Genomic DNA, 22341 nt, shown 5'->3' on the forward strand with positions numbered 1-22341 from the left:
AGCGGGAGCGGCGGTGACAGGCAGAGGGGAGGCCCCAGGCAGAGACGCTCAGTTTGGCAGCCGCGAGGAGGATGGTGGCGGAAGGGCCCGAGGCTCCCGCCAGTCCCAGCGGTGAGGGGCTACCGGGGGCCAAGGCTGGTGAGAGGAGGCCGGAGGGGGGTGGGCCGGGCAGCCAAGCAACACAGTTGGAGCCTCCCTCCTCCCTGGCTGGCAGGGAGGGAGGGAGAGGAGCTGCTTCCTTTGATACCCGGGAAATTTAAGGGACATCCATCAATAAGGGACAGCAGCGGGACACGGCGCTGGGATAAGGGACTGTTCCTCCAAATAAGGGACGCTTGACAGCTATGGGTCTGGCTCTGTTTAAGGCAGGTTCCTGTGTTCCTGGAGAGCCTCTGCCAGTCCGTGTAGACATTACCAAGGGACCAATGGTCTGACGCGGAGAAAGATTGCATTATGCAGGCCTGCTCAGCTGTTGCTCCCATGTCAGGAGCCTCATGCCCTGCCATGTGTGTGATGACAGCAGAGAGTTTTACGGTTTGTTTTGCAATGGGTACAAATGAGCTGCCCTGCCCTGTGAGGCCACAGTGCGAATACACACTTGAAGCAGATCTCCACGTGCTTGTCAGGTGTGGTAATTACTCACATGAGAAGCAGCTACTGGATCAGGCCAATGGCCCATCAAGTCCAGCATCCTGTCCTCACAGGGGCAGAACCAGATGCCTCTTGTGCAAAACCAGAAAGCCTATAAAGTGGTACCTCGGTTTTCAAACGTCTCCGTTGATGAACATTTCGGTTTCCGAACGCCGTACACCCGGAAGTAAATGCTTCGGTTTTCGAACGTGCCTCGGAAGTCGAACATGCCCCACAGCTTCCTCTGAGGGCAGGATCCTGAGGCTATTGAGTTTTCAGTTTTCGAACATTTCAGAACTCGAACGGTCTTCCGGAACAAATTACGTTAGAAAACCGAGGTACCACTGTACAGTAAAAAGGTAAAGGGACCCCTGACCATTAGGTCCAGTTGTGACCAACTCTTGGGTTGCGGCGCTCATCTCGCTTTAGTGGCCGAGGGAGCCAGCGTACAGCTTCCGAGTCATGTGGCCAGCATGACTAAGCCGCTTCTGGCGAAACAGAGCAGCGCACGGAAACGCCGTTTACCTTCCCGCCAGAGCGATACCTATTTATCTACTTGCACTTTGATTTGCTTTCGAACTGCTAGGTTGGCAGGAGCAGGGACCGAGCAACGGGAGCTCACTCCGTCGCGAGGATTCGAACAGCCGACCTTCTGATCGGCAAGACCTAGTCTCTGTGGTTTAACCCACAGCGCCACCTGCGTCCCTCCACTGTACAGTAGTCACATAACAATTTCTGACATGGTCATTTCACACCTGTGAAGCAAACCTTTTAATTATTTTTCTCGTATTTCCATTTCCATGTATGTATGTTTAACACACGCATATGCCACTTCATACTTCAACAGAAATCCCTAGGCCGCTTACAGAAAGAGCTCAAGAAATACAATGCAAATTCTACATTCCAATCGCTGGTACTCACAATTCCTCACTTTAAGTATATGGAAGGGCCTTTTTTAAGAGGGATTTTTGTCATGTCTGCAGCTGCTCTGAATGATAGAATCATAGTGGAGCTGGAAGGGACCCTGGGGGTCATCCAGCCCAACCCCCTGCATTGCAGGATCTCAACATGCAGTCCCCCATCCAATTCGAAACTATACCGGACCCTGCTTAGCTTCTCAAATGTTAACCGTTTTATGTCTCCTGGATGTGCATTTCCCTGCCCACTGCCAGGGGCAGACAGTAGTGTGGCGTGCAGGGCTGGGAACCTGCCTTATATATAGAGTCAGACCATTGGTCCACCCAGCCCAGTGTTGCCAACATGGAATGGCAGCCGCTCTGCAGGTTTTTGAACTGGTTCTCCCTTATCCTCATCTAGAGATGCCAGGAATTGGACCTGGGACCTTCTGCATGCAAAGCACATCCTCTTCCACTGAGCCACGGCCTCTGCAATGCGCAGTGACACCAGGGTGCAAAGTTATGTTGCCTTCTGCATCATGGAACAGGCTGTGGGGGCAAGTCAACTCATGACCTGCTTTCTTCATCCTGCTTACAAGGTCTAGTAGCTCTGGTGAGGTCACTGGCCTGGCTTGTCCTGACATTGCACAGGTCTCGGTTTCCCATTTCTGTTTGAGAAGGAGAATCTGAACTGGGGAGCCTCTGTTGAGGTCTGGGGAGGAAGGGCTGCCGACCAGAGACCAAGCATGTGTTGTGGTTTAGTCGGTGGAGCCAGTGAGAGATTTTACCTTCTTGGGCTCCATGATCACTGCTGATGGTGACAGCAGTCACAAAATTAAAAGACGCCTGCTTCTTGGGAGAAAGGCGATGGCAAACCTAGACAGCATCTTAAAAAGCAGAGACATCACCTTGCCAACAAAGGTCCGTATAGTTAAAGCTATGGTTTTCCCAGTAGTGATGTATGGAAGTGAGAGCTGGACCATCAAGAAGGCTGATCGCCGAAGAATTGATGCTTTTGAATTATGGTGCTGGAGGAGACGCTTGAGAGTCCCATGGACTGCGAGAAGATCAAACCTCTCCATTCTGAAGGAAATCAGCCCTGAGTGCTCACTGGAAGGACAGATCCTGAAGCTGAGGCTCCAAGACTTTGGCCACCTCAGGAGAAGAGAAGACTCCCTGGAAAAGACCCTGATGTTGGGAAAGATGGGGGGCACAAGGAGAAGGGGACGACAGAGGACGAGATGGTGGGACAGTGTTCTCGAAGCTACCAGCATGAGTTTGACCAAACTGCGGGACGCAATGGAAGACAGGAGGGCCTGGCGTGCTCTGGTCCAGGGGGTCACGAAGAGGCAGACACGACTAAAGAACAACAACAAGTCGGTCTCCGGAGGATGGGAAGTTGAATCACTGCCCTGCATAGATCAGAATGGCAGAACAGGGACACGGAAGCAGGAGCCATGGAAGAAGGAGGAAGATTAGGACTGTAGGGCAAGATGGCAGGGAACCCGTGGCTGGACCGCTGGCCATGATCACTGGGATTGGAGTCCAACAACATATGGAAAGCCAAAGGTGACTTATCCCAGCCTTAGATGAAACACAGCTTTAGCCCCCTACGATTCCGTGATTCTTTGACTTCCAGTTTATTTATTCCAGGCTGAGAAACCTCAAGTCCAGCAGAGCAATTTCATGAATGCTTTCCCCTCCCACACAAAGATGTTCTGAGGACGGAGCAGACATTTCTCATTTATTTATTCATCCACGGCACTTGTCTGTTCCTCGTTCCTCCGGGGCTTGGGAGCCTGGAGCTGGCGGCTTTCCCCGTCCCTCCATCCCTCACTTCCGCCTGCCAGGGCCTGGCGTGCTTCCTGGATTCCGGCTCTGCCGGTGCGGTGACAGGCGTGGGAGGGCAGGGCCCCTTTCGCGCGTCTGCTGCCTCAGGGCTCTTCCTGCCTCAGCCCATGAGCTGCGCTCTCTGGTATGACGGAGGAGAGCAGGCCTGTCATCTGGGACCTTTGAGGAGGCCCTGCATGGAATTGGATGCGCACGCAGGTGTTCCCCGCCAGCACCTGGAGTCAGTGATGCTTTGCCGGCACAAGCAGATACCGCACCGCATTCGTCAAGGGCGGACAAATCTCTTACTGCTCTTCCAAGCGGGGAAAGAGAACTGTAGGAGCCGAGGGGGTGAAGAAAGGTCTCATTGCCTGGGACTTTTTAGTGCAGAGAAAAGTCGACATGATAGATGCACATAACACTGTGAATGGCATGGATGGGGGGGGGGGCCGTTTTTCTTCCGCTCTCCTAGCAGTACAGCGGTACCTCGGGTTACAGATGCTTCAGGTTACAGACTCCGCTAACCCAGAAATAATACCTCGGGTTAAGAACTTTGCTTCAGGATGAGAACAGAAATTGTGCTCTGGTGGCGCGGCGGCAAGAGGCCCCATTAGCTAAAGTGGTGCTTCAGGTTAAGAACAGTTTCAGGTTAAGAACGGACCTCCAGAACAAATTAAGTTCTTAACCCGAGGTTGTTGTTGTTGTTTAGTCGTGTCCGACTCTTCGTGACCCCCTGGACCAGAGCACGCCAGGCACTCCTGTCTTCCACTGTCTCCCTCAGTTTGGTCAAACTCATATTCGTAGCTTCGAGAACACTATCCAACCATCTCGTCCTCTGTCGCCCCCTTCTCCTTGTGCCCTCCATCTTTCCCAACATCAGGGTCTTTTCCAGGGAGTCTTCTCTTTTCATGAGGTGGCCAAAGTCTTGGAGCCTCGGCTTCAGGATCTGTCCTTCCAGTGAGCACTCAGGGCTGATTTCCTTCAGAATGGAAAGGTTTGATCTTCTTGCAGTCCATGGGACTCTCAAGAGTCTCCTCCAGCACCAGAATTCAAAAGCATCCATTCTTCGGCGATCGGCCTTCTTTATGGTCCAGCTCTCACTTCCATACATCACTACTGGGAAAACCATGGCTTTAACTATATGGGCCTTTGTTGGCAAGGTGAGCATGAAGCTGGAAGGTTGGGGACAGATAAAAAGAAAAGGACTTATTCACGCAGTGCCTTGGGAAACTCCCTTTTGTAGGAGTTTGTGGCGGCCACGAACCTGGATGACTTTAAAAGAGGAGTAGACAAATTCATGGAGGAGAGGCGTTGTTGATGGCTGATAGTCGCAGTGGCGATGCCTTGTCTCCCTATTCAGAGGTATTAATTCTTCTGAATACAAGTTGCTGGAAACCAAACAAGCGGAGAGTGCCTTTGTGTTCGAATCCTGCTTGCGGGTTTCCCATTGAGGGCATGTGGTTGGCCACTGTGAGAGCAGGATGGTGGCCTAGGTGGGACACTGGCCTGATCCAGCAGAAGCTCTTCCTCTGTTCTTAAGAGTCACTCCACTGATGTTTTATCAGATGGCATTATTATGGACTGCGCTGCCTGAGGCTTATGGGAGCCACATGTTCCTCTCTTGGACTTGGGCCCCAGTGTTCCTTGGGACCGGTTCCTGCTTTTCCAGCTAGTGCACACAGCGTGCAAAGTCAGCCTCTCTTATCATAAAAGCATCTGCTGGATCAGGCCCGTGCCCAATCTGGTCCAGCATCCTGTTCTCATGGAAGATGCCCTCAAGCAGGACGTGAGTGTCCCAGACCATGCATGGTATGTTGGAAGTGGACAGAGAGGTGTTTTTTCCTCCCTCTCTCATAATACTAGAACCCAGTGGAGGTCATTGAATGGGAGATTCAAGACAGAAGAAGACTCTTCATAGAATCATAGAATTGTAGAGTTGGAAGGGACCTCCAGGGGTCATCTGGTCCACCCCCTGCAATGCAGGAATCTCAGCTAAAGCATCCATGACAGATGGCCACCCAACCTCTGCTTAAAAACCTCCAACCACCTCCCAAGGGAGACCGTTCCACTGTCAAACGGCTCTTGCCCTCAGAAGGTACTTCCAGATGTTTTGTCAGAATCTCCTTTCTTGCTAACTTGAAGCCATGGGTTCGAGTCCTACCCTTGATGCAGGAGAAAGGCTTGCTCCATCTTCCATGTAGCAGCCCTTGAGATATTTGAAGATGGCGCTGTGGGTTAAACCACAGAGCCTAGGACTTGCCGATCAGAAGGTCGCCGGTTCAAATCCCCATGATGGGGTGAGCTCCCGTTGCTCAGTCCCTGCTCCTGCCAACCTAGCAGTTCGAAAGCACGTCAAAGTGCAAGTAGATTAATAGGTACCGCTCCGGCGGGAAGGTAAACGGCGTTTCCGTGCGCTGCTCTGGTTCACCAGAAGCGGCTTAGTCATTCTGGCCACATGACCTGGAAGCTGTATGCCGGCTCCCTCGGCCAGTAAAGCGAGATGAACGCTGCAACCCAGAGTCGGCCACGACTGGACCTAATGGTCAGGGGTCCCTTTACCTTTTACTCATATCTCATCTCAGTCTCCTCTAGGCTAAACATACCCAGCTTATTCAACCGTTCCTCATACGGCTTGGTTTGCAGGCTCTTGATCATCTTGGCCGCCCTCCTCTGCACACCTTCCAGCTGGTCTTCTACACACACACACACACACAGGAATTTTCTCCCCCAAGAGGCACTGATGGCCACTATTTTCTTAGGCTTTTGCTTAAGAGGAGGATAAGGCCATGAATGGGCAAGAGAAGTGGTCCATGCATTCCATCCTCCGTGGAGCCGCTGAGCGTGCCAGGTTGCCAGAGCCTGATCTAGGCAGACGAATCCCCCTTTGTACTCCCCAAACCCCCCCTGCTTTGAAGAACGCAGCTGGGCCAGGTGGTGTGAGCCGGAAAAAGCCCCTCTCCCTCTCTGGGTCCTTGCTGATTGGATCGCCAGGGGAAGGGGAGGGGGAGATGCAGCCACTGCAAGGGGAGAGCACAGCTGCAGGCAGGGGATGTGTGGGGTGGGGGGCTGCTCCTGGTTTCTATTCTGAGCGGCATCGCTGCCCCATCCTTTCTGTGCCACCTTGCTTTCGCATCCGGGGCTGGATTTTAAGAGAGCCTTTGCCTGGACCAGTTTCCTCCATCACCTCCCTCCTTGCCCAGTTGCCTGGAAAAAGGACGACTGAATCTTCCGAATCTTTGCCAGGAATCCTCCCTCCCTCCCACAATCCGCCACATAGCATTAAGCTGGGAGCATCACAGCATCCTCTCTGAGAGGCCTCCCTCCATCTCTCTGTCTCTCTCGCCATGGCGACGGGATGCAGGCGCAGGAGGGAGGGGGTTCGCCAGCGGGATGCCTGAGACCTCCAGGAGAATCCTCCTGCCACCCACCTCTGGGAAGGGCTGACTCACTCCTGACCAGAGGCTAAGATGGCCCCCTGATCCCTCAGCCAGGTGAGGTGGGGCCGGTCTCCTTGCATTCTGGGACTGCGGCACAGCACGCCTCGCTATCTCGGCCAGGATCTGGCCTCCTGATTTGGCACAGCTCCGCTCAGCCATGGGGGAGAAGTCGGATTATCAGCGGCTGTCGACTGGGGAGGACGAGGAGGCGGAGGGGTTCGCGGCAGCCCCAGAACCCCAGCCTCGGGCGCCCAGGCCGGACCTGCTAGTGGTGCCAGGACAGAGGGTCAGTATGGCAAGGAAGGGGGGTGCTGGAGGAGAGGGGGGTTCCTATGGCACCCCCAATTCATCCTTGTGGGTTGTCAGGATCTGATGGATGGGTTGTGGGGAGTGCAAAGTTTGGGGGGGGTCTTGGGTTTCCCTTCCCATTCATCTCTGCGGGGGGGAAGCCCCATTGCCTCTCTTATTTTTTTTCTTCCAGAAATGAAAGGGCTCTCCATTTAGGGAATCCTCCTTGTATTTGGAAGGGGCTGCAGGTATGGGGGTTCCAGTGCCCCCCCAGCCATGTTGCAGGCTGATATCTCTCCCCCTTGCTACCCTGTACATTTGTAGCTGTCTCCCAGGAATTACTACTATTGTGATTACTATTGTGATATTATTATTATTATTATTATTATTATTATTATTATTACCTTTTAATCAGTCCTTTGCCCTTTAATCTGCCATTCCCCTTAAGGTTTCAGGGCGGCCCACAACCATATCGCCACAATAAAAAGTCAGCTAAATAAATTTACAAGCCCACACAGTGCCAACTCCCTCAGCCCCCAGTCCTTCCTTAAAAGACGTTTGTGAAGACTCAGCCTTAATCCTTCCCACTAGTGTAGTGAAGCATGTGTAAATGCATTTACTCATATTCACCCTCTGTTATTCACTCCTGCCTCATTTCCCATCCTCCCAACACTCTCTCAATGATTCAGATTGTATTCTGAGAAGAGGGACCGGCTGTAAAACCGCTCTGGAAATTGTAGCTCTGTGAGGGGAATAAAGGCCTCCTATCTAGACTTTTTTTTTTTTTAAAAAAAATAATATTTATTAAAGTTTCAAAGGAAAAAAATCACATTAATTAAAAAAAAACAATAAAAAAGAAAAATACAAAGTAGAAAAAAAAAGAAAAAACAGTTAACAACAATTCCATCTTTTCCTCACTTCTTTGACGTTTACTTGTTTCCCGGACCTCCTCATACCTCCCTCTTTTGTATTCCAATTAAATTTGTTAATCCAACAATTCCTTTCCCTCCTTTTTAATCCTAATCCTTAGTCCTGATATATTGTAACGTTAGATTTTTACATATTAAAAACCAATTTTTTCCATATTCTTTTGTACCTATATAGCTAGAAACCACTTAACTTCAATCCAACATCATTCTAACATTCATTAATTTTACAATATTTCTGTAAGTAGTCTTTGAATTTCTTCCAATCTTCTTCCACCGACTCTTCTCCCTGGTCTTCTCCCTAGACTTTGCACCCTTTATAAACTACAACTCCCAAAGGTCTTTGGGGGAAGCCATGACTCTTTAAAGTGGTATCACAGGGCTTTAAATGTGTGGTGTTAGAGTGTTGGACTCGGACCTGGGAGAGCGGGTTCGAATCCCCATTCAGACACAAAGCTCACTGGGTGATCGGGAGGTGGGCAGTGACTGCCTCTCATCCTGGCCTACCTCACAGGGGTGTCGTGAGGATTAAATGAGGAGCGGGAGAATCATGCATGCCACCCTGAGCTCCCTGGAGGAGAAAAAGGTGGGATATAAATGCAATGGAATAAATAAAACGATGATGACCTGCAGATGTGTCTTCTTCAACCTGGGGCCCGCCAGATGTTTTGGGATACAGTTCCCAAATCAGTCAGCACAGCTGTAGTTCGAAATGTCTGGAGGACACCAGGTTGGGAAAGACTGGTTTAGACACTGATAATATTTACGCACCTTTTTAGTGGCACTCCTGTGATTGAATTACAGGAGCTGGTTGATAAAACAATTTAAAATCTACCTTTCATCCGTATAGATCCTAATTTTATTTGCATGACACCTGTCCGCAGTTCAGACCATGCTCAAGGTGGCTCACAACATGAAAAACCACCCCTCCTGCAACGTAACGACATTAGTCATAAACAATAAATGAAACATTAAAAATACTTTCACAGATTTTTTCCCCATGCTTCCCCACATCACTGAGCCTTGTCTGGCGGTTCCCTCCCTGCGAGAAGCCAAGTTACAGGGAACCAGGCAGAGGGCCTCCTCGGTGGTGGCCCCCGCCCTATGGAATGCCCTCCCACCAGATGTCAAAGAGAAAAATAACTACCAAACTTTTAGAAGACATCTGAAGGCAGCCCTGTTTAGGGAAGCTTTTAATGTTTAATAGGTTATTGTATTTTAGGGTTCTGTTGGAAGCTGCCCAGAGCGGCTGGGGAAACCTAGCCAGATGGGTGGAGTATAATAAATTATTATTATTATTATTATTATTATTATTATTATTATTATCATCATCTCCTTGTGCACGGCTGCATTCGGTTTTGCATCCCTTCAGCCACACATTCCTCCTCCTCTCTTGTGCTTTCGCTCTGCACCTGAGTTTGCGGCCGCCAACTCCAGGTGGTGCAAAATCCCGCTTTTGAAAAAGAATTGGATCCAGATCCAAATTTGCCCAGAGGAACTCTGTTTAGTTTGCAATTCTGCCAGGGCGATGGAAAGGGCTCTGTGACCAAGCGCATGCTTTCGTTCCGGGGGGTTGGGCTAGATGACCCTCGGGGTCCCTTCCACCCTGACAATTCTTGTGATTCAATCCCTGGACTCTGCAGTTTAAACGCCTCTTGGGTAGCAGAGGTGGAAAAACCTGGTGTGGAACCTGATGCCCTCCAGATGTGGTTGGACCCCAACTCCCAGGCATAATTCCCAGGCAGTGTGAACAATGTCTCAGGGAATTATGGGTGTTGTAGTCCGGAAGGCTACGGCTCCTTTCTCTCTCTCTCTCTCACACACACACACTTGGCTTTAAGCCCTGGGGAGCTGCTGTCAGTCTGAGCAGGCAACACTGGTCTGGAGGGACCAGGGGCAGGTTCCTGTGCTCAGTCCAAGGCCAAGGGGTCAGGCACGTACCTTTGGCAATCCCGACTGACTCAACAGAAGAACGCAGCCCCAAAGCGGACATGTGGGCTGGTTAGTCCGGATTGTCTTTTTAGAAGAAGTGTAAACAGATCAATTGGGGGGGAACAGGACCGTCCAGATTCCAAAGCAGCTGACGATCGGAGGGGAAATGGCGGTGTTGTTGATGTTCAGCAAGAGCAATGGAGAGAGAAAGTGCATTTTGGATAGGGGCCACATGCAGGTAAGTAGGCATATTCCTATAAAACGGAGAGGGGGGGTGTCTTTGATTTTCACCTCTCCCCCTTTTGCTCTCAGATGCCTTTTTTAAAAAGAAAGCCTGTCTCACTAATCCAGATCTCGTAGGTCGTTGTGTTTGGGGTTGAGAGAATCTGTTCCTTCAGCTCAGATTGGTTGGTGGCAGAGGTGGCCCGGCCCTGGAGGGTGACGAGGTGAGTCAGTGGCCTCGGGGGGGGGGGCTCAGAAAACAGGCACCAATATGGGGGGCAGCCTGGGACACAAATGGATCAGACCTCGGAGGCCAAACTGCCTGCTCTTCTTGTTCAGCTCTAGTTTGCTGGGGCTCAGGTATGGGAGTTTCTTACTGGTTCATGCCCTGTCTCTGTTACTGGGAAGGAGGGTGCCATCTATGCTGAGCAAGTTCTGGTGGATTTGGTGGTCTCTGCCAGGGGGTGTTCACCAGGCGGTGCCAGGGGCGAGGAGGGCATCGAAATGTGGCTCAGCTGATTTGCTCTGCATGGACAGGGGTCTCCTCTTGGTGGAGACGGCCTCTGGATTCTGCGATTCCACAACTGCGGGTTTGTTGTTGTTTAGTCATTTAGTCATGTCCGACTCTTCGTGACCCCCTGGACCAGAGCACGCCAGGCACTCCTGTCTTCCACTGCCTCCCACAGTTTGGTCAAACTCATGCTGGTAGCTTCGAGAACACTGTCCCACCACCTCGTCCTCTGTCATCCCCTTCTCCTTGTGCCCTCCATCTTTCCCAACATCAGGGTCTTTTCCAGGGAGTCTTCTCTTCTCATGAGGTGGCCAAAGTCTTGGAGCCTCAGCTTCACGATCTGTCCTTCCAGTGAGCACTCAGGGCTGATTTCCCTAAGAATCGATCTGTTGGATCTTCTTGCAGTCCATGGGACTCTCAATAGTCTCCTCCAACATCATAATTCAAAAGCATCAATTCTTTGGCGATCAGCCTTCTTTATGGTCCAGCTCTCACTTCCATACATCACTACTGGGAAAACCATAGCTTTAACTATACGAACCTTTGTTGGCAAGGTGATGTCTCTGCTTTTTAAGATGCTGTCTTAAGAAAGTAAAATCTCTCACTGCCTCCATTTCTTCCCCTTCTGTTTGCCAGCTCTCCAGAGAGTCTTTTCTTAGCTACCTAGCGATGCCACTGGGGATTGAAGCTGGGAACCTTCTGCATGCCAAGCACACGCTCTCACGCTGAGCGATGGGTCTTTGCAAGGACGGTTCTGCATATTTGGGGAAAGGGGGCAAGAGGTTGGGGCAAGGACTTCCTCTGCCCTGTTCCCTGCTTCTGGCGCAGTTCCGCAGCCTTGTTCAGAAATGTTTGTGGGGCTGAGCGCTGCAAGAATTCTGGCTTGAATTAAGCCCCACACGAAGAATCCTTTCCCCTGACTCTTCTCGGAGGCACGGGAGGCTGCAAAAAATTAGAGGGAGGGAAAACTGAGTCATGGCACGGATTCAGGACACATGTGGGAGAGTACTTCTTTGCACGACACACTTAAACGGCGGGGTTTGCTGTCACCAGATGTGGCAGCAGACTCTGGCTTGAAAATGGGATTAAAGAAGTCTACAGAGGAGGAGAGGTCTGGCAACAGCTGGTAGATATAGGAAGCCTTTGCGTTCGGGATGAAGACATTCGATACAGAGCTAGGCCACTGGCCCATAGAGCCTACTGCAGCCTCTTCTGGCTGGCAGCATCTCTCCCAAGGGCCGCTTTGCCTATGCTCTTGTAACCTCTAGGTTAGATGAGTGCAGCACATTATACGTAGGGCTGCCTCTGAGGACGGTTTGGAAACATCAGCTGGTGCAGAATTTGGCAGCCAAATTGTCACCGGGGCAAGACGGTTTGCACATATTACTCTGACCCTGGCTCAGCTCCACTGGCTGCCCATTAGTTTCCAGGTCCAATTCAAAGTGCTGGTTTTGACCTATAAAGCCTTAAACGGCTCAGGACCGCAATACCTCAAGGAGCGCCTGTCCCCGTATGAACTGACCCGGGCACTAGGATCATTATCTGAGGTCCTTCTTTGTGTGCCTCCTTCACTAGACATCTGGAAGGCGGCAACACGAGAACAGGGCCTTTTCTGCAGTGGCTCCCCATTTTTGTGGGCTGCTCTCCCCAGGGAGGTTTGCCTGGCACCCTCCTTATATATTTTTAGACGCCGGGTGAAAACGTCCCTCTTTAGCCTGGATAGCTCAGTTGGTTAGAGTGTGGTGCTGATAATTCCAAGGTTGTGGGTTTGATTCCCATATGGGACAACTGCAAATTCCTGCATTGCAGGGGGTTGGACAAGATGACCCTCAGGGTCCCTTCCAACTCTACAATTCTATGATGACCAGGCCTTTCACTGATTAATATTCCAGGACCTTTCAAATTTGTTTGCGAGGATGTGGTGGTCATTATTCTGTTTTGCTTTACTATTTATTTTGTGCTCTTATCTTGTGAACGTCTCCGAGATCTTTGGGTGTAGGCCAGGGTATAAATTTAACAAAGAAATAATAAATAGGTTCATTCTGCTACATCTCCAGTTCGGAATGGATGAGGCCCCTGTCTGAAAGCTAGGGCAGTTGCTGCCAGTCCCCAGGACGCAGGCAGACTCTGGCAATGCCCATTCTGTGTGTGTGTTTTCATCCCCGCTGCGCAAAGGGAAAGATGGCTCTGGCCCCTTTTGTCTCTGGCCCTGCCCACCCTTCCATGTGGCCCCTGGCAGGCTCCCCAGAAGAGAACATGGCCCTCGGGTTCTCCATCTTTGATATAGGAAAATCCTGAGGTTGATGGACCAATATTTTGGCATGATTTACCTCTCTACCCCGTGATTGTTTAAAAACACCCTCAAAGCAGCTTGCAAAAAATAAAATAAAAAAGTGAGACAATAAAATTATTAACAAAAGCAATTAAAATGTTCAAAAAAAAAAAAAGTAATAAGCTAAAAGCACACCAGCGTTCTGGATACCTGGCTAGGCTTGTCGAAACAAAAATGTCTTTAGCAGGTGCCGAAAAGGGTACAGTGAAGGCGCCAGCCTGATATCAAGTGGCAGGGAGTTCCAAAGTGTAGATGCTGCCAAGATGGATTTCTTATGGGTGTGGAGTATAAGACAGTTTCCTGCTACTCCCAGAGTTTCGAGGAGAGATCTTTGCCAGATCTTCTGCCTGAGATTCCTTTTTAACTGAGGTTGCTTGCGATTGAACCCAAGACCTGAGCTACGGAGAAGTAGCAGCAGAGGTTTGCTGGCTGCCTTTGCACTTTGCTTGCGATCTTCCTGGAAGCATCTGGCTGCAGCCAATGAACCCTCCATCCGATCTGGCACAGTGCTTCTTACATTCCTAGTCCAGTTTTGGGGTCAGTAAGGACTCCCTGATTCATCCTCAAACTGGCTAAGGAACAGAGGAGAAGGTCAGGAGGCGGTCCTCCCTAGCTGCTTGCGGCTTGGCTCGCTGTCTCGAGTCACCTGGAGCTCTTTCCACTGCAGGCACCGGGTTGCACCTGCTATTTTGCTTTTGGCACTTCGTGACCCGTGTTGCGCTTCCTTCCCTGCAAAAGAGAGGAAGGCAGCCTACAGATTCTTTGCAAGTCTGCAATTTGATCAGAAGCCAGCTGCAAAAATAAGCTTTCCTCTCAGTCTTTCTGCATGGCTTCCCCCCCCATCCCCTTTTCAACAAAAATGCATACTTTTTTTCAAAGTGTGAAGCTTCAAACGGGCGCTTGGTCTTTTTATTATTATTATTAACTGCCTTGAAAGTGTGGGAATTGTTCCAGGCGAATTGGTAAACGGGAAGGCAAGCCTCCCATTCCCCCGGGATTTTGCTAACCCCCCCCACCCGGAAAAAACCAAAACCTGTTGTTTCTCTCCCTCCTCACGCCTTCAGCATCCCTCTGCAGAGAAAATGTTTAGCTCCAGATCCGGCCAGCTGTTCTCCTTGGGGATGTGCTGGAAGACAAGAAAGCAGTGTTAAGGAGCCAGGGCACCGCAAAGGTCGCACTGTTTTCCTCCTGTTTTCCTCCCCGCTTGGACGAGGGACAAGACCCTAGCGCTGGAGGAAGCTCCCTGCTCCTTCGCCTCCCCCCGCAGCCTCCCCGCCAGCCATCTGTCAGGTGCACAGGCTGGGAAGCCTTAAAGGAAGGGCTCTGCCCCATCCCCAGCAGGCCCAAGGGGGCTTCGGCGCAGGATGAGACCCTTCCCACATCATTCCCCTGCGGCAGGCCTGGGAAGCAGTTTTGCAGAGGAGGCAACTTCGCTGTTTCCTGCAGTTCCAGGTCTCTCGCATCTCCAGCGTTTTTCCAGGCCTGCCGTCAAATTATCCCCTGTAAATAGTGGTTTTTGCCGCTGAGGACATTCCACCCGGTTTGGCACTTTCTTATGCTCCAGGCTCAGATCATCATCATAGTTGGAAGGGACCCTGAGGGTCATCTAGTCCAACCCCCTGCAATGCAGGAATTTGCAGTTGTCCCATTAGGTGGGGTTTTTTGGGGGTGGTGGTGGTTGTACACACGGGAGTAGGAGAGGAAAAACAAAGACTGACATTTTTGCATCAGCCCCAGATTTGACATCAAGGAAAGCGTTAACTGCAAATTAGGACAACGGAGCATGCTTCTCCATTTTTGTCCAGTTCTGGTAATCACAGTTTATCGGCAAGGTAGAATGTGTGCAAAGGAGGGCGGCCAAGATGATCAAGGGTCTGGAAATGAAGCCGTATGAGGAATGGTTGAGGGAACTGGGGGCGTTTGGCCTGGAGAAAAGAAGACTGAGAATTCAGATACAGTCATACCTTGGGTTACAGCCGCTTCAGGTTGTGTTTTTTCAGGTTACGCACCCGCCAAAACCCGGAAGTACCGGCACGGGTTACTTCTGGGTTTCGGCGGTCGTGCATGTGCAGAAGCGCTGAATTGCAACCCACGCATGCGCAGACGCACCGCTGCGGGTTGCGAACGTGCATCCCGCATGGATCATGTTCGCAACCCAAGCGTCCACTGTATTTGAAGATATGATAGGTAAAGGTAAAGGGACCCATGACAGTTAAGTCCAGTCGTGACCGACTCTGGGGTTGCGGCGCTCATCTCACTTTATTGGCTGAGGGAGCCGGCATACAGCTTCCGGGTCATGTGGCCAGCGTGACTAAGCCGCTTCTGGCAAACCAGAGCAGCGCACGGAAACGCCGTTTACCTTCCCGCCAGAGTGGTACCTATTTATCTACTTGCACTTTGACGTCCTTTCGAACTGCTACGTTGGCAGGAGCAGGGACCGAGCAACGGGAGCTCACCCTGTCACGGGGATTCGAACCGCCAACCTTCTGATCGGCAAGCCCTAGGCTCTGTGGAAGGGCAGTCACATGGAAAAGGGAGCAAGCTTGTTTTCTCCTGCTCCAGATGACAGGACTCAAACTGACAGATTCAGAAACGAGAAAGGAGATTCTGACTAAACATAAGGAAGAACTTTCAGATGGTGAGAGCTGTCTGACTGTGGAGCAGACACCCTCGAAAAGTGTTGGACTCTCCATCATTGGATGTTTTTAAACAGCTTGGATAACCATCTGCCAGGGATTCTTTAGCTGTGATTCCTGCATTGTAGGGGGTTGGACTAGATGTCCCTTGGGGGTCCCTGGCATCTCCGCAATTCTGTGATAATGTTGCTGGGAAACCTGGGTACCCCAGGATGCTCCCTGGCCAGCCAGGTCTGCCAGCAAGGTCTGAGCCAGACGGCTGGAGGAGAGCCTGAGAAGCGATTTGAAATCCCAGGCAGAGGCCCACAGGAAATTGCCTCTCCAGCCCACAGTTAAAGCTGACCTCTTGGCAGCCGGTCAAACTGCGTTCCCTGCGAATACCATAGAGTCTCTGTTCCAGGCTAGCGGGCAGGCGAGGGAGAGATTCCCTTGGGACCGGCCAGAGAGGAGGAAAGGGGAGGAGAGGAGAAAGAAAACAAGCATGCGCGATTGCTGGCGCAGCGCGCACCAGACTCAACAGTGTCCTGTTGTGGAGAGCTGCACAACAAGGTCTCTCCTGCCCCGGCTGCCCAGAGGAACCCAGATCCCAGACCTGTCAGGATTCGGATAACTTTCGGATGCTGGGAAGTTGGAGCCTGAGCTGGTTTGCTGCCTCTTCTTAGCATCAGAAGCTGAGCATGGAGATTTCAGGCAGGCCGGCACAGGCAGTTTTGACACCTACGACCCTTGCTGAAGTCTCCGCTTGGTTTTTCCTGGGGAGACACCAAGGCAGCTTGGAGGATGCCTCCCCCCAAAAGGTCAGACGCCTCTGAAATTGACTGCCTGGGACTGCATCAATCTCCGCCATCCACAGAAAACCTTCAGATTTCTCCTTGGGCGCATACAAGTGTTCCCCGAAGCATTTTGAGGAACCTGGATTGATGGATGCCTTTGCCCTCCAATGGAGTCAGCCTTGGTTGGGTTGTGCTGCAACTCTGGTGGTTTTGGGGACTTTTGCTAGCCACTGACAGTGCAAGGATCCTCTTGTTGTGGGTCCCTTTCCCAAAGGTGCGTTGGTCATATCAAGAGAGGAGGAAGGCTGTCAGAGAGCATCCTCTCTGGGTAGCAGAGATGCGGCGCTTTGAGGCTCTGCGGCGCTCCTTCCCATTCCTGGCCCGCTTCCACATGTACACGGTAAGAGAATGATGCGCGCAGACCCGTTTGCAACGAGGAAATCCCCTGCCTCCTCTCCCTTTCGGCGTTGGTCTTCCCCTGCTGCGAGCACGCAGCCTGGCTGGCTTACTAGAGCCACCTCTTTAGCTGCTTGCTCTGTAGACGCCGTTCCTCCACACCCCGCTGTGGTCTGGGTTACGAAGGTCCATCTCTGGGAAACTGAAGCAAGGATAGTCCTGCTTTACTTTGGGGTAGGAGGGTGGGTAGGGAACTTGCGGCCTTCCAGCAGGCAGCAGGGCCAATATTCTGGGATGGCAGGAGCTGGAGTTCAGCAACACCAGGGGCCCCAAAAGGTAGCCACCCCTGGTCTAGGGATCCTCATGAGAAAGCACCTTCCGCGTAGGGCTAGAGACTGATGTAGGGACTGGTGCAAACAAAACCAACCTGGGTCTGTGCATCCTCACATGTCTCTGGCACAGCACGTTGCATAAACCCTGCAGCAGTGGCGCAGTGTCAGAATCTGGACAAAAGGGACCCGGCTTTTAAATCCTTTCTCAACCGTAAACTCACAGGAAAATTTCCCATCCATGCAGCGTTGGGGGGGGGGGGGACAGTGGTCCTAATTTGTGTGACATCAACACAGACGTGGCGGCTCATCGCAGTCCTTCCTTTCCAGGTTCCAGCTTTTTGCTCTTCTGAATTTTGTTGGCAAAAAGGGGTTCCCTTTTGCTGCATGCCAGCTTCTAAACTTTCTTCTCTGTTGTTTGTGCTGTGAGAAGCAGATTTCAAAACTGTAACCCTAAACAGGCTTTCCCTGAGGGAAAGACACCTCTGTGTGAACGCAAGCTAAAGGATTACGTAGTTAGCCTGTACATGGCGCTTTTGAGTGCGCAGAATGCTCCACATACATTGGCTGAGATCTTTCCTACAACCCTGCAAAGCCAGGGCACTGTCCTTAGTGCCATAATGTGGATTTTGGAGCGGCGTGATTCAAATCCAGAGCGTTAGCTCAGTACAAGTTTTTGCATGTCTACTCAGAAGCAACTCCCACTGATTTCAGCTGGGCTTACTTCCAGGAAGGTGTACATAGGATTGCAGCCTCTGGTCCTATAGACACTTACTTGGGAGTAAGTCTGATTGAAATCACTGGGCTTTACTTCTGAGTAGACATGTCCTGGACTGCACTCTATCTTAGCCACTGCTACCTGTCACAGACTGTCAGAGAGAGGGATGGAGACGTTTTCTCGCTGTATATCAGTGGTGGAACAGTCAGATGGGTGGCATAAAATAATAATAATAATAATAATAATAATAATAATAATAATAATATCAACTTTGCATGCAGAAGGCTCTGGAGGATATCCCGTTTTGAGAACCTTAGAGAGATGCTGCCGGCCAGTGTAGACAATATCACAATAGATGGACCAATGGTTGGACTCAGGATAAAGCAGTTTCATTACTCCAAAACAGTAGCTGCCACGTTGCAACTTTGTGTAAGCTGTGCAATTTATGATAATAATTCTACAGGGATAAGGAGTCCAGGGGAAGTTTGCGTACTTTGAACAGGGCCAGACAGGATTACTATTTTATTATTATTACATTTGTATCCCATTCTCATTTCGTTTCACTTTTGATTTGTCTATCGCCTTTCCATATTGCTATACACAAGGCAGTTTGCAAACTGGAGAAGCAACAAAGTTCACACACGGTATAACCATCTGACTCAGTACAAAGAATTCATAATAAAAACATAACTTAAGAATGAACAACTCGTATCAAATAAAGTAATATTCAATAATACATTAGAACAGCACACTATACAATTAAATACCGCGAGATAATAACTGAACAGAAATCCTTTCTTAATAATTACAAGAAATAATTAGATTCAGGTAGGTAGCCGTGTTGGTCTGACGCAGTCGAAATAAATTAAAAAATAAAAAAATTGTCCAGTAGCACCTTACAGACCAACTAAGTTACTAAACGATAATCAATAGAAATAACAGCAACACACGATGCATAAAATGCCACAGAACAACACCATGTGAAAGGATCAAATTGCGAAACAAAGAATCATAGAATTGTAGAGTTAATAATAATAATAATAATAATAATAATAATAATAATAATAATAATTTATTTATATCCTGTCCTCCCCAGCCGAAGCCGGGCTCAGAGCGGCTAACAACAATAAATGTAACACAGCATCTTAAAATCAATTTATTTTAAAAGTTGGGACCCCATGGGTCATCTAGTCCAACCCGCTGCAATGCAGAAACAACTCCAAGGAGTTTAAGGTGGCCTGCATACTTCTCCTCTCGTTTTTATCCTCACAATAACCCTGTGAGGTACATTAGGCTGAGAGGCAGGGACTGTCTCCAGGTGTCTCAGTCAGCTTCCTGGCTGAGTAAGGATTTGAACCCGGGTCTCCAGCCCTGTCCCAATTGCACCGTGCTGCCTCTCAAATAGTCTCCAAACTTGGATGCTTCTTGTCCAGAAACTGGAACTCTCTCTTTCCCCTTCCTCCCCACCCTTCTTGCAAAAGGGACGTCCACTTTCTCCCACTGGACGCAGCCCCAAATATTTTTAGCCCGGCCTGCGCCACAGAGGATCTGTATTGTGGCAGCTTGAAGTGGCTGCAGCCCAGGAATACCAAGGCAGACTCTCCTTCCCCACCCCACTCTTGTCTGGGGAAGCAGGGAGCTTCTTGGGAAAGGCGAGCTAGGAAGGCAGGGAATGGGGCAGAGAAGAATTGGCGTGGCTGTGGGAGGCCCAGTAGATTGCAAACACACAAGTTGTTGCTTTTGTGGTTTTGTGCTTTTCCTTCATATCCTCCTTTTCGCTAGACTAGAGGCATCTGAGGACAATCGCTATTTTCAGGTGGGATTCAAGAACATGCTTGCAAATTCAGGTCCTGCCGTCAAAGTGGGTTTGTGGCACTTGGGCTGGCACCCCCCCCCCAATTATTTTTGCAGTATGGAAAGTTATGCCACTGGGATAGCTCAGTTGGCAGAGCATGAGACGCTCTCTCTATATATAATTTTTTATTAATTTTCAGCATATCATTTTCAGCAGTAATTAAACATATTTTGACATCTTATACATTTTTTTTGACTTCCATCAATCTCATCTGAAATTTTTCCAATCTAATCTCTAAATAATTACCTTTAATTCATAACTAATATCACTGTTCTTTCTCTAATTTGCAACGCTTCATAGATTTCTCTTTGCACAGCTTCTTGTAGTCCTACTAGCGTAATTTGTTGGTTACAGTTGCTCTTCAAATAGTTCGTATATTTCTTCCAATCTTCTGTAAATTTCTGGTCCTGCAGGTTTCGAATCCTTCCTGTCATTTTGTCCAATTCGGCGCAGTCCATTAATTTTGTCTGCCATTCTTCTTTCGTCGGCATCTCCTCTTGTTTCCATTTCTGGGCGGCAGAGCATGAGACTCTTAACCTCATGGTCGTGGGTTTGAACCCCACATTGGCAAAATATTCTTGCATTCCTGGGGGGTGGACCGGATGACCCCTGTGGTCCCTTCCAATTCTACAATTCAAGGAGGAACTGCGCTGTATGGCAGCACTTGCTTTGATGCCGTCGCACAATCAAATAATAATAATAATAATTTATTATTTATACCCCGCCCATCTGACTGGGCTTCCCCAGCCACTCTGGGCGGCTTCCAAAAAAATATTAAAATACTGTAATACATCAAACATTAAAAGCTTCCCTAAACAGGGCTGCCTTCAGGTGTCTCATAGAAGTCTGGTAGTTGTTGTTCTCTTTGACATCTGGTGGGAGGGCGTTCCACAGGGAGGGCGCCACTACCGTGAAGGCCCTCTGCCTGGTTCCCTGTAACTTGGCTTCTCGCAGTGAGGGAACCGCCAGAAGGCCCTCGGAGCTGGACCTCAGAGTCCAGGTAGAACGATGGTGGAGACGCTCCTTCAGGTATACAGGACTGAGGCCGTTTAGGGCTTTAAAGGTCAACACCAACACTTTGAATTGTGCTCGGAAACGTACTGGGAGCCAATGTAGGTCTTTCAACGGATGTTCACGAAAGGTAGCCGGAGATATATGCCTTATGGTCTGATCCTCATGGTTGTACAGTAAGTCCTTTCGCAGGGGCTTGTAAAACGGCGCTTGTATAATCTTTAGCGCAATTGGAGTCCCAGGTAAGCGTGCAGCTGGGTGTTTGCCTCCCCAAAGGTGCCGTGGAAAGAGGTGGAACGGGAACCGAAGGCAGCCAGAAGGTTCACAGGGGAAATGTCTCTGCAGCTGAATTGGGTCTCTTTCTCCTATCCGGCCAAGTGGAGAAGAGGCTGTTTGAGCTCTTGTGCTCGAATCCTTGCAGGTTTCCTGCAGACATCTTGGTTGGCCTCTGTGAGAACAGGATGATGGACTAGATGGGCCATTGGCCGGATCCAGCAGACTTACAAATTCTCTCATGTTCTTGTGGTGTGTTTGCAGCTCTTGTCTTTGCCCCAATGACTCTCCAGTTATGTTTGCTGCAACCGGCTTAGGCTGTACATCATCATCATCATCATTATTATACTGCTGCTGCCACTACTAAACAAAGTAACAACCATAAAAAAATGGTAACAAACAAAGTAACAATCATAAATAAATAAGGGAAAAAATGTGCACCCCACCACCAAGACCATTCCATTGTAACTATCCAAGCTCCCAAAATTTCAACACCTCTTGCGATAGTTTGACCCCTTTCCATTTTAACAGTACAAATTCTACAAACACCCTCCCTATCTCCTCAAAATCATTTCTCCTGCATATTCCCCATCTTACCTTAATGGCACATGTTAATTTATCATTAATAGCTATACCCCACACCTTTTTATACCATTCTTCCATTTTATATTCTGCTTGCCCCTTCCACTTCCCAGCTACAGTGGTACCTCGGTTTACGAACAGCCCTGTTAACAAATTATTTGGTTTACGAACTCTGCAAAACCGGAAGTAGGTGTCCGGTTTGCGAACTTTACCTCGATCTGCGAATGGAAGCCGAACGATGGAAGGGCACCGGCGGCGGGAGGCCTCATTGGGGAAAGCGCGCCTCGGTTTAAGAACGGTTTTGGTTTAAGAACGGACTTCCGGAATGGATTAAGTTCCTAAACCGAGGTACCACTGTATTACAATTTGTGCAGCTGTCAATAAATTTGTGAGCAAATCCTTCATAGCCATCCCATCGTAAATTGAGGCTGTACATTTAAACCAGGGAGTTGGCATCGCTCCCATTGAGTGCAATGGGATTGACTTCTGAGTCAACATGCACTCCATCCCAGAATAACCTCTGCACCCTCCTTGTGTGAATAGGTCCTTGGTCTCCGGCTTAGAAGGGCTCTTCACTCCAGCAGAGCAAGTGAGCACAGCTGGGATCGGAAAGCCAAACAAATGCCATTGTTGTTGCTTTTCCCTGAAATCGGGGCCAGATGTTTAACTGGGAGGGCAGTTTACCAGCGATTGGACAGCGAGCCAAGAACGGAGGGAGTAGCTTTGTTGCTCTGCTTGCAGATCAAGCCCAGATGGCAGAGCCC

The 22341-nt window shown here is 49.8% G+C and overlaps 1 protein-coding gene across 6 annotated transcripts in view; it reads left to right on the plus strand.

Annotated features, from left to right (window-relative positions):
- Positions 1–22341, plus strand: part of TNK2 (tyrosine kinase non receptor 2) — a 101872-nt gene that overhangs the window by 25079 nt on the left and 54452 nt on the right. The window contains exon 1 of one of the 6 annotated variants that reach the window (XM_081007393.1): positions 6440–7079. The exons of 3 other annotated variants lie outside the window; for them this stretch is intronic. In XM_081007393.1, coding sequence (XP_080863519.1) covers positions 6951–7079 — 129 coding nt within the window. In that variant the 5' untranslated portion in view covers positions 6440–6950. Of the gene's footprint in view, positions 1–6439; positions 7080–16140; positions 16814–22341 lie in introns of those variants that run through there. 2 more of the 6 variants (XM_081007391.1, XM_081007392.1) reach the window with 2 other exon arrangements.

This window comes from Podarcis pityusensis (genome assembly GCF_964106645.2).
Source record: "Podarcis pityusensis genome assembly, chromosome: 5".
Lineage (NCBI taxonomy): Eukaryota > Metazoa > Chordata > Lepidosauria > Squamata > Lacertidae > Podarcis > Podarcis pityusensis.